Source organism: Eleutherodactylus coqui, chromosome 5 (assembly GCF_035609145.1).
Source record: "Eleutherodactylus coqui strain aEleCoq1 chromosome 5, aEleCoq1.hap1, whole genome shotgun sequence".
In the NCBI taxonomy this organism is placed as follows: Eukaryota; Metazoa; Chordata; class Amphibia; order Anura; family Eleutherodactylidae; genus Eleutherodactylus; species Eleutherodactylus coqui.
In genome coordinates this window covers 17,412,689-17,425,702 of record NC_089841.1, presented here as the reverse complement: position 1 = coordinate 17,425,702, position 13,014 = coordinate 17,412,689, and the positions used below count along the sequence as shown (strand labels likewise).

Genomic DNA, 13,014 nt, shown 5'->3' with positions numbered 1-13,014 from the left:
GTGGGTTCCAGGGAGCCACCCATGCTGTCGGTCCACAGGGACTTCACAATAGGGAGTTGTACCTGCCTGTGTCTATGAATTAAAAAGCCCGATCTGACTGGGGCATGCAGAGACACCTTGACAGAATGAATAGTGTGTGGCACATAGGTTCCCCATTGCTATGCCCACGTGTGCAGCTCCTGATGGCGGTGGCACAGGATTCTATTTCTCATTGCTTCTGTACAGCATTGTGGGCTATCGCCCCGCCCCTTTTAAAGAGGGTCACTGCCTAGCCGTGCCAACCCTCTGCAGTGTGTGCCTGCGGTTCCTCGTCATGGCAGACGCACTTCTAAATAGACATGAGGGTGGTGTGGCATGAGGGCAGCTGAAGGCTGCGCAGGGACACTTTGGTGTGCGCTGTGGGGGGGAGTGGGGGCGGTTGGGCAGCATGTAACCCAGGAGAAGTGGCAGTGGAGTGTCATGCAGGCAGTGATTGTGCTTTGTTGGAGGTAGTGTGGTGCTTAGCAAATGTATGCCATGCTAATGAGGGCTTTTCAGAAGTAAAAGTTTTTGGGAGGGGGGGGGGGGCCCACTCTTGCCGCTATTGTGGCTTAATAGTGGGACCTGTGAACTTGAGATGCAGCCCAACATGTAGCCCCTCGCCTGCCCTATCCGTTGCTGTGTCGTTCCCATCACTTTCTTGAATTGTCCAGATTTTCACACAAGGAAACCTTAGCGAGCATCGGCGATATACAAAAATGCTCGGGTCGCCCATTGACTTCAATGGGGTTCGTTATTCGAAACGAACCCTCGAGCATCGCGAAAAGTTCGTCCCGAGTAACGAGCACCCGAGCATTTTGGTGCTCGCTCATCTCTAGTCATTTCTCAGAATCGTCCAGTTCTTCTTTTGAATTCCTCTTACATTTGCATGCTGACTGCTAGATTTTGATATAAATGCTGTTTTACTTTTATCCTTCTTCTGATTGTGTATCTTATCTTAGAACTTTCCTATTTTATCAGTATTTTTATTTTCTTTTATTAGCCTTCCATATGCATGATCCACTAGTTTATCTGGGTAGTTTTTTCTTTAAACCTGTTTTATAGGATGGCTAACAAAACATTTCCCACAATTAGAAGGAACTCACTTCTCTCCTGTGTGAATTCTCTGATGTATAACAAGATGTGTTTTTTGTTTAAACCATTTCCCACATTCAGAACAAGAAAATGTATTTTCCCCTGTGTGAATTCTCCGATGCGAAACAAGAGATGATTTCGCTGTAAAACATTTCCCACATTCGGAACACAAAAATGGCTTCTCCCCTGTGTGAATTCTCTGATGTCTAACAAGATATGATTGCACTGTAAAACATTTCCCACATTCGGAACACAAAAATGGCTTCTCCCCTGTGTGAATTCTCTGATGTCCAACCAAATCTGCTTTCTGGTTAAAACATTTCCCACATTCTGAACAGGAAAATGGCTTCTCCCCTGTGTGAATTCTCTGATGTTTAACAAGATATGATTGCACTGTAAAACATTTCCCACATTCTGAACAGGAAAATGGTTTCTCCCCTGTGTGAATTCTCTGATGTCCAACAAAATCTGCTTTCTGGTTAAAACATTTCCCACATTCTGAACAAGTAAAGAGCTTCTCCCCTGTGTGAATTCTCTGATGTTTAAGAAGAGATGATCGCACTATATAACATTTCCCACATTCTGAACAGGAAAATGGCTTCTCCCCTGTGTGAATTTTCTGATGACTAACAAGATATGATTGCACTGTAAAACATTTCCCACATTCTGAACAGATAAATGGCTTCTCTCCCATGTGAATTCTCTGATGTTTTACAAGACTTTTTTTCTCTGTAAAACATTTCCCACATTCAGAACAAGAAAATGTATTTTCCCCTGTGTGAATTCTCCGATGCGAAACAAGAGATGATTTCGCTGTAAAACATTTCCCACAATCAGAACAAGTAAAGGGCTTCTCTCCTGTGTGAATTCTCTGATGTCTAACAAGATATTCTTTCCGGGTTAAACATTTCCCACATTCTGAACATGAATACGGCTTCTTCCTTTTGTGAGCTACTTGACGTTTTCCCCTTCTATGACTTTTCTTCTGTTTATCAGTCAGTGATGAATCAGAAGATGGGACCTGTGTAATAAAATCAGATGATTGATCTTTGCTGTGAAGGGCTGAGGGGATATCTGGGATAATGGCTGCTTCTTCATATGCTTCTTGTGTGATACCACTATCTTCTGCTTTACAATTTGCAGATCTCAGACGTCTCTCTGAGCTCCCGATTCCGTCATCTGCCAAGAATAAAACGCATTTTACTATTTTTTGAATAATCTGAATCTTAAAAAATATATATTGGTATTTTATAACATTACATATTTCCAAACAAATTACAAGCCATGTAGCAAAATGTAATTAGTAACCAAGAACAGATCACAATCAGTAGCTGCTGATGTTAGGCCACCAGCAGTGGTGAGGCTCCAATGTAGGCAGACCACTTGACTGCTATGGCACTCAAGGCCAAATGGACAGCCTACCTGTTCCATGGCTGACTCGTCAGGCCCTCTTTAAAAGTCTGTACAAGATACACAAGTCTCTTTGTCCCTAGTAGTCCGGCCCATCTGGATGCTGCTCTTCTCGGTGCAAAGGCTAACTCTAACCTCTATCTGCTAGTACTTTACAGAGAGTAGGATAGAGGGAAGGAATCAGCTTCTGCACAGAGAAAAAACATAATTTGGACCAGGAAGGCTATGAGTGACAAAGAGACTTGTTGGGCTTGTGAAGACTTTCGGTGGTGGGGCATACACAGAGTGGGCACTATAAGTTTCAGGGGTTGGAGTAAACACTGTATGCTTTAAAGGCCATAGAGTAGGCACTGTAAGTTTAATAGGCCTCATAGGGGGAAATGTTACTTTATAGGGCCACACAGGATATTGAGCTTCTTTCAAGATAGGAATGTAGAAAGAGACAAGTGATGAATGGAAGAAGTCATCATTGCGGTCTGAACCCAGATGAAGATGGGGAGCACCAATCAGAGAATATGCCACCTCTGATCATTCAGTGATAGTGATTACAGTGCAGAGCTGGTATAGGAACATAATATGGTGACTGCATTACTTCAGATATACTGGCGCTAAGCCAATGTATTTAAGAATGTTATAGATATGATGTCACTAATATTTTTTTTCCTAGAAATTTTATTGAACAAGAAAGGATTGTTACAGTTAAAAAATAACGATGCATGAAGTCTCATCAAAGATAATTGTAGCTGATAAACAACTATACATCTAAGAACTCAATTTCTTCTTCATTTTTAAATAGATAAAAAAACAATAAACATACCAGGATAACAGGTGGCTTACAAATATGGACCCCCTCCAGTAAGGTTCTATCTAAACACTCAATGAGCGTATGTAATGTTAACACAAAGTAGAAGAATAGAGTTATGACTTTAGCCACTACCCCCAATTTACAGTATATTTTGCTTCGTTCCCACGCATCCTTGCTAATGAACCCTCCAACCTGCATAGGTAACAAAGTATGTAAGGCCGAAAAAAGACCTATGCCCATCCAGTTCAGCCTATTAACCCCCAATGTTGATCCAGAGGAAGGAAAAAAAAAACACAATGAGGTAAAGGTCAATTTTCCCCATTTAAGGTAAAAAAATTCCTTCCTGACTCCAATCTAGCAATCTGAACAATCCCTGGACCACCGACGCTTCTGAAGTTAATAGTCATTATAATATATAATATTTTATCGCTCAAGAAAGGCATCCAGGCCCCTCTTGAATTCTTTTATCAAATTTCTTATCACCACGCCCTCAGGCAGAGAGTTTTATAGTCTGACCGCTCCTAAAGCAAAGAAGCCCCTTCTATGTTGGCTTAGAAACCTTCTTTCCTCTAGACCAGTGTTTCTCAACTCCAGTCCTCAGGGACCCCCAACAGGTCATGTTTTCAGGATTTCCTTAGTATTGCACAGGTGATGTGATTATTGTCAGTGCTTCAGACATTACCACAGGTGTTCTTACTATAGGATATCCTGAAAACATGACCTGTTGGTGGTCCCTGAGGACTGGAGTTGAGAAACACTGTGCTAGATGCAGAGGATACTCCCTTATTACTAGCACAGTCCTGGATACAAATAGATGATGGGAGAGATGTCTGTATTATCCCCGATATATTTATACATAGTTATTGGGTCACCCCTCAGCCGTCTTTTTTCTAGTGGTTTCCCATTTAGTGTGTAATGGTGACATGTATTTCCTCTGCTCTTGTGCAGAACTTTACATTCATCAGTGTTAAACCTCTTTGCTTCTTTTCTGCCCAAGCCCCCAGTTTATCGAGCTCCCCTTACAACGGCTCTGCATCCTCTTTTGTTCATTTCTTTACATAGTTTAGTCTCATCTGCAAATATTGATATTTTCCTGCTCAATTCTCTACCAGGTCATTACCAATATATATTAAAAATAATGGGGCATAAGACCAATCTCTGTGGTACCCCAGCAGTAATGCTGACCCAATCACAGTATGTACCCTTAATTACCCTCTGTTATCAATCACTGACCAGTTACTTACCCACTTACCCATATTCTTGCCCAGACCAAGCATTCTCATTCTATATACCGACCTTTTATGTGGCACAGTAGCAAACGCTTTGGAAAAGTCCAGATACACCAGATCCAGAGACTCTCTCCTGTCCAGTCTAGAACTTAGTAGTCGCTGATCAGGTTGGTTTGACAGGAGCAATCTCTCATAAACCCATGCTGATACAGAGTTATACAGCTATTTTTCTTGAGGTCCTCCAGGATAGCATCTCTTAGAAACCTTTCAGACATTTTACCCAGAAGTAAGAATTACCGGCCTGTAATTTCCAGGCTCACTTTTTGACCCCTTTTTTAATATCGGCATCACACTGGCTATGTGTAAATCCAGTGAAATCCGTCACTATAGAGTCTTTAAATATAAAAAACAAAGGTCTGTGTCTCACATTACGTAATTCCCTTATAAGCCAGGGGTGCATGCTACTCTTAATGTTTTTAAGACTGCTCTGCACATCTTCCTGGTTTAGACTAGTGACATTTAGTGGAGAGTTTACATAGCACTCTGCATCTCATCTAACATTTTGTTTTCTTTTGCAGATACACCTTAGATAAAAACTACTTAATAGATTTGTTTTTTCCTCATCAAAATCTACAAGCTCTCCTACATTTTATTACAGGGACAACACGTTTCGCTTGCAAAAAAGAAGGCTGAGAGGAGACAAATATCTGAAGGGCTGTTACAGTGCAGAGGGATCAGCCCTGTTCTCATCTTCACAAGAAAAGACTAGAAGCAATGGGATGAAACAGAAAGGTAGGAGACACAAATTAGATATTAGAAAAAACATTCTTACAGTGAGGGTGATCAATGAGTGGAACAGGTTACCATGGGAGGTGGCAAGTTCTCTTTCAATGGAAGTGTTCAAACAAAGGTTTGACAAGTAGCTGTCCAGATTTAGTGAATCCTGCACTGAGCAGGGAGTTGGACCAGATGACCCTGAGGGTTGCTTCCAACTCCACCATTATATGATTCTATGAAGGCGGAAGTGACGTTGAATGCGAGCCACGAGTCTGTAGCAAGGAGTGGGGAGAGCAGGAGAATGTTGTCTGAGAAGGGGAGCCGTCTGAGGATTCGTCCAGTGGGGAGGAGCAGGTCCCGGAGCTGCAGGAAACCAGAGAGTGAGGTCCCGATGCTGAGTCTGCGCCTGGTGTTTGACGAGATCGGCTGCTGACAAGGGCTGATAAGTATATTCTGTGTGTGTCTCCTAGTCAGTGATTGTCTAGGAGTGTGTGTGTGTGGTTTCAGTGAAGCGAAAGTGTGTGACTAAGTGAGAGAAAAAAAAGCCCTGAGAGGTTGTGGAGACGCGTTTGGATTGGTCAATCTTCCTTTCTTCTGTAGGTAAATTTGTAGATCCCAATATGAATGTCCTCTATGCTTGGCAATGCTGTCAAGTTGTGCTACCTGTGCAATGTATTCGGTCCTTGATCAGCCAATCGAGGGTGCATACTTTGCGCAAGATGCATGCACTTTGCACATTTGGAAGCCCAAATCTTGGATCTAGGTGAGCGACTTGCAACATTTAAACATTCGCTTGGGAAAAGGTGGGGGAGGACGGCAGTTCGGAAGAGCAGGACATGTAGCCAGCTAGCTGGGTGACAGTTAGAAGGGGTAGAGGGAAGAGAACCACGGAGGCCAGTCCTGAACTGGCAGACCCAACAAGTTTACAAAGTTGGCAGATGAGGGGGATGCCATTACAGAGCCAACACAGCTGCAGCACCACATGCCCACTGATTACCAGGAAAATGACTGCTCCAGTAAGAAGGGGACTGGGAGCACAGGGCAGGCTAGACAGGGCATAGTGATGGGGGACTCAATTATAAGGGGGATAAATAGGGCAATCTACCATAAAGACTGGGATCATCAAACAGTGTGTTGTGTTCCTGGTGCTCGAGTTCGACAAATCATGCATCAGTTGACAGATTACTGGGAGGGGCTGGTGAGGATCCAGCAGTCATGGTGCACATTGGCACCAATTAACAAATTAGAGGTCAATGGAGCACCCTCAAAAACGATTTCAGGGACCTAGGATACGAGTTTAGGGTGAGGACCTCTATGGTAATTTTCTCGGAAATACTACCTGCACTACAAGCCACACTAGAAAGTTAGCAGGATCTTAGGGAGGTAAACAACTGGCTCTGGAGTTAGTGTAAAAAGAAGGGGTTTGGTTCTGGAGAGCGGAGCTGACTTTGCTGTCTGCTACAGGCTCTACTGTAGGTATGGGCTGCATCTCAATGGAGAGGGTGCAGCTGGTCTTGAAGGCTGGAGGAGTGTTTAAACTAGGGATTGAGGGGAGGGCACCAAGAGAATTAGGGGGTAGATAGTGTAGACAGCGATCTTGGACCAAGTAATGGGAGTGGGGGGTTGAGCAGTGGTTGGGGTTAGTACAGTTAGAACTGGCAGAATAGCTAATAGGACCAGCGGTAGAACAATGAAAATAAAGAACAACCACCGTATAAATTGTATGGCAACGAATGCAAGAAGTCTGATCAGTAAAGTGGGTGAGCTCAAAGTGAGAATGTCTGAAGAAAATTACAATATAGTGGGAATACCAGAAACATGGCTTGATGATATGGCTTGCAATGGGGCTGTGAATTTACAGGGTTACAATGTCTTCAGAAGAGACCGTGGCAACCAGAAAGAGGGAGGGGTGTGTCTGTATGTTAAATTGTACTTAATGCCAAAGCTACAAGAAGATAAACATGTAGGAGATGAACATGTGGAATCTCTGTGGGTAGAAATACAGGGAGCAAAGCAATACAGGGACAAAAAAAACAAAACTTCAGTAAAGCAAACTTTGATCAGCTCAGAATTACTATCAGTAACAGTAATTGGGACAACATCCTCAAAAATAACAGCACAGACGACAAATGGGAGAAGTTTAAAAGGATCCTAATCACCTCATGTGAGCAGTTCATTCCTTTTAATAATAAAAGAACTACAAGTAGAAGGAAACCAATGTGGCTCGACAAGTCTATAAGAAGCGCTAAAATCATATAGGGAAAAAACAAATTATGTAAGGAAAAGATTAAATCTGCCAAGGAGGAGGCAGAGGGATTAGTTGCTAAAGAGAGCAAAAATAACCCTAAACTATTTTTCAATTATATAAACAGTAAGAGGATTTGCACTGGAAGCATTGGCCCCTTAACAAATAATGCAGGAGAAACCGTAGAAGACGATGGGGGGGGGGGGGGGGGAGGCAAATCTATTATATAGTTTTTTCTCAAGTGTATTCATGAATGGAAAAGAAATGTCACACGAGATGTAGGGGATTAAAACGAATCCCCTGCTAAGTTTTGCATGCCTAACACAGGAGGATAATCATTAAAACACTCACACTAGGGCTAGACAACTACTGTGAAGCCTATGCACACGTATATGGGCCTCAACACCACAGTAACAGACCAGACACAACACAGAACTCAGACCCAGATACAGGAGAGGAATACTCGCAAGTCAGGTCATAAAAGAATGACCCTGTATATTGGGTTTAGATGGAGTAACCCAATTTAAACCATATGTCCATGAATTGGACAATGAGTATGGTTCTAATAGTATTGACTCAGTCAATGATAGATGGGTTTTAACCCCTTCATGACGGGGCCCCTTTTTTTCCATTTTCTTTTTTTCCTCCCCCCTTTAAAAAAATCTTAACTCCTTTATTTATCCATCGAAGTCGCTGTATGAGGGCTTGTTTTTTGCGGGACGAGTTGCATTTTACAATGGTGCTATTTAAAGTACCATATGATGTACTGAAAAACTTAAAAAAAATTCTAAGTGGAGTAAAATGAAAAAAAAAACGACATTCCGCCATCTTTTAATGCATCTTGTTTCTACGGCGCACAAACTGCAACAAAAACATGATAACTTTATTCTATGGGTCGGTACGATTACTACGATACCAAACTTGTATAGTATTTTTTTTACTACACTACACTTTTTTTTTTTAAAGACATTTAATTTTTTTCAATTATTTTCTGCCGTCATCTTGTGTGCGCATTTTATTTTTCCGTCGACATAGTTCAGCGATGGCTCACTTTTTGCAGAATGTCCTGTATACGAGTCACAATGAGATGATGACAGTCTGAGGATACTGATTTTTGGTATTATAGCAGTGGCAACAAAGGTTCAATCGCCTTGTTATCGACACAAATCAAGGCCCAATACTGCTTCTGTAATGTAGTGTCGGCAACCTGATTTAAAGGTGCCAAGTACTGACAGAAGCAGTGGGTTAGTAGCAGTATAGTAAGCCCAGTACTGATTTAATAATGTGTTAGCAGTACCTGATTTACAGGTGCGGAGTACTGGCTGAAGAAATAGCTAGAGGTGTGCTTAAAAGCCAAAGGGCTTTTCTAAGGCTGCTAGGACAATCCCTATGCTAGCCTATTGATACTAATAGTGTCTATTGCTGGCTTCAATCACCACCCTCCTACATCTAGATTGGCCCTTAGAGATCTTGTCAAAAAATGGCAGAGCCTATGGCCTTGATGGTAGGTCAGGGCAGAAAAAAAGATTGTATATCTGGACTTCTCTAAAGCATTTGACATCGTGCCGCATAATAGGCTAATATATAAAATGAGATGGCTCGGTCTGGGCGAAAATGTGTGTATCTGGGTAAAGAACTGGATCAGAGATAGAAAGCAGAGGGTGGTCATAAATGGCTCATACTCTGGACCACCATTGCTAGTGGGGTGCCACAGGGCTCAGTGTTAGGCCCCATTCTGTTCAATATATTTATCAACGACCTGATAGAGGGGCTGCACAGCAAAATATCAATATTTGCAGATGACACAAAATTATACAAGGTAATTAATACAACGGAGGACAATGTGCGGCTACAAACGGACATAGATAATACTGATAAATGTAGGGTTATGTACATGAGCAGAAGAAATGGATGCCACCAATATACACTAAATGGGGTACTGCTAGGGAAAAGTGAGATGGAAAAAGACCTGGTGGCACTAGATGACTGTAGACTTATTTGGCGCAGTCAACGCCAGTCAGCTGCTGCAAAAGCAAATAAAGTCTTGGGGTGCATTAAAAGAGGTATAGGGGCACGGGATAAGAACTTTACTCTTTCGATATTTAAGGCGTTTGTCTGGCCCCACATGCACACCTAGTGGGAATGGGGCTGCATTTACATATTCCTATGAACTTGGTTAACAGTAAAGTACTGTTTACATAGTGGGTGGTGGGGCCCCTCTCACTGACAGACTGAAGGATTAGTTTACCTACCTTTATATACCTTGTTGACAGTTGGAATGCCTCCAATTAACTATTCCAGACTACCAAACTGTAGATATCAATCTGCTACAAATATGAATTTATATTCTTAGAAAGTCTAAGTGATGGCGGCCCCTTATGTATAGGGGCCTGAACCGACCCGCACAAACACCTCCAGCAGGAATACCACAGAGGTGTATCTTGGCCCAGCCGGGTCACAAGCTCTGATTTATATGTTCTACTTATATCACATCACAAGTTGTTCCTCTCTAGATGTAGTTTATGGGGGTATCTGACTATAGAAGTTTAGGTCGATGGTAGAAAGGCTCACACAAAATCTGCTAACGACCCGTTTCAGAAGGGACAATGAAATTCTCTCCAGGAGACAACTTGTTCCCAATGATGTCCGTCAGCATTGTTCTTCAGAGCCTTCTAACCAATATACAGGATTTATTTATTATTTACCTTAATAAGCAAAACCTGACAAGTCATCCTACTGTTATAATTCTTACAGGTTGGACCTTCGCATCCATTTCAACCAAGCTGGTATTGATATGTACTGCGTCTCATTATGTTATGAATGATTCACATCTCAAGTATTATCTCTCAATAAAAAGAGATTGTTCAAAAAAAGACATCAAAGAGATGAAAAAAGATATCAGCATGCAAGACATATAAGATCAAAAGATACAAACAGGATATATAAATAGTGTATCAGCAAGATGTGCATGAACATTTAGTCCTGTCTATTACCTGGTGATGGGAGCGGCTGGCGGGTCTCCATCATGGCCTCCTTGTACAGATCCTTGTGTCCTTCTAAATACTCCCACTCCTCCATGGAGAAATAGACAGCGACATCCTGACACCTTATAGGAACCTGACAACACAATATACAGTCATTACCCAGAAGCCTCCAGTGCTGTTACTGTATAATGTCCCAGCATTCCCTGCAGCGTCACCTCTCCAGTCAGCAGCTCAATCATCTTGTTGGTGAGTTCTAGAATCTTCTGTACATTGATGTCCTTATGTCTCAGAAGGTGAGGTGAGGTCCCCGTGGTTGGGCTCAGGGGTCTACTCTGTCCATCGCACACAGGGGCCCGACAGCCATCACTAGATGTCTTCTTCAATACTGTGTAATCCTGTACATAGGGAGATATTAATAAATATCACTACAGACATTTCCAGTCATGTCATCTGTTATTACCATAGATAAGAAGGATGTAATGTGACATCATCAGAATACCTCCCCTCTCCAGTGACATCATCTGTTATTACCATAAATACATTTAATGTAATATGAGATCATCAGAATCTCTCACCTCTCCAGTAAGCTCGAAGAGTATCTCCATGGTGAGATTTAACATATGTTTCACCATCTTCTTTCTGTCCTTTTCCATCCTGAACGGTGAATCTGGAATATAATGTTACAAAGAAGATATCAGAGGATCCAATTTTGTACGACCTGAATGGAAAGAAGATGAGCCAATATAAAATCCGGATAAGTCTGATGTCAGGAGTTTTATGATACCTAATTGATAGATATTGACAGGCAGACCAAATGTGACCAGGTCAGCAGGGACCCGCCCCAATGACTCTTCTCCACATTCCTTTTCTGGTCTTTGGATAATTGTTCATGTATAAACCCGCAGTGTCCCAGAGAACATACTGTAGATGTCTGTAATGTGGGCGCCGGTCAGGATATTATGCTGCCTGTAGTTCGGGGAGTGTAAGACTCCTCACAGGTTCCCTTTATCACAGAACCAGGATGATGAAGGCTTGTATTATGTGGCAGGTGGCTATTTTTACTGATGTTATTTAATGTGCTGTATAATGAAAAAGGAAACATATATATAAAAAAGTTCCATTGTTTAGCAATGAAAGCATTCTACCATTGGTTTTTTATTACTGTGAGGTGATAATGACGTTTCCTTTATTCTCCATGTCAGACTACAGCGCTTCCAAGTTTATAAAGTTGTGTTGCAGCCGTTCTGAAGTCTTCACCTTGCTTTCAGGCCGGACCAGGGTTTAGCAGTGTCTCTACCTTTCCTGGGGCTGAGGAGGTGGTGTCAGGTGGTGATGCCAGTCCTCACCTGTCTTGGCGAGGCCCTGCCCTGTTTAATCTATGCTAGTATTGACCTCAGTGCTTCCTGGATTGCTGCTGCGGAGCACTGACTGCCACTGGAGCTCCTCTTCATTGCTGCTAAAGCCAAGTACCACTGCGGATTTCCGTTTACTGTTCCTTTTTGTATCAGGGCTCCCTGGTAGGGAGTATAGGTCCACACCTGTCGGAAGCGATCGGCCCGCCGAGTAGGCAGCGCTTCCTCCTGGGGTAGTAGTTTGCAGGGAAAGGTTTTCCCTTAGTTTTGTATTTACGTGACATCGTCGTGCTCATTTGTTATTTTCTGCACTGTAGTGCTTATACTTTTGTTTATGTACGCCGCATGTCCGGTAAAGACGCAACAGTTTTGTTTCTGTTTAAAAATCACATTTTTCTTTTTGGGTCTGTGTGACTCCTTGTATTTTGTAGGCCGAGCTGTAGATGTTGGGAGCATTTTAGTGCACATTGGAGTTTTTGATCTTATTTTAATTCCATTTTTCTGACTAGACGAGCTGACCAAAAAACAGCAATTCTGGCAATGAAGATTGGTTTAACTGTTCAAAGTGTAAAATCAGCTTTTTGAATGCACTGATATAAATAATAAAAACTAAATTACTATTATTTGAAAATAAAGAATTGGTATTACAATAATTTTTCAGAAAAGGACACCCCAAAATCACACCATTGGATATATGGATGCATATAGAATCTATCTACATCTGTATATACAATGATTTGGTTTTGGGGTGACCCTTTCAGAAAAATATTAAACAATTAAATTCTTTCTTTTTGGACAAAAGTGCATAAATTTAGGATATGGGAATGAGGTTGTAAAATTGTTATAACCCTATTGACTATATCTCTAGCACTAGAAGGCGGACAATAAGCAAGGGAAGAGATGACTCCTCCTACCAGCTATACCCCTCCGGTAGCTACTCAGCTACATCAGTTTGTACACAAGATTTAGGAGAGGAAAAGCCGAAAGACTAACTGAAGTATAACTCAAAACAACATAAAACTCAACAAAGAAGTGAAGGGGGAACCTCAGAACAGAGAAACAAGTGGATCCCTCAAACAATGGGTGGGAGGACCGTCTT

At 42.0% G+C, this 13,014-nt stretch overlaps 1 protein-coding gene across 1 annotated transcript in view; it reads right to left on the bottom strand.

Annotated features, from left to right (window-relative positions):
* Positions 1-862: 862 nt before the first annotated feature.
* The window catches only part of LOC136628709 (zinc finger protein 585A-like), a 77,794-nt gene continuing 65,642 nt past the window's right edge, over positions 863-13,014 (bottom strand). Inside the window, exons 4-7 of the mRNA XM_066604812.1 lie at positions 11,139-11,217; positions 10,779-10,958; positions 10,573-10,690; positions 863-2,292 (exon numbers count right to left, since the gene is read on the bottom strand). Coding sequence (XP_066460909.1) covers positions 1,121-2,292; positions 10,573-10,690; positions 10,779-10,958; positions 11,139-11,217 — 1,549 coding nt within the window. The 3' untranslated portion in view covers positions 863-1,120. The remainder of the gene's footprint in view (positions 2,293-10,572; positions 10,691-10,778; positions 10,959-11,138; positions 11,218-13,014) is intronic.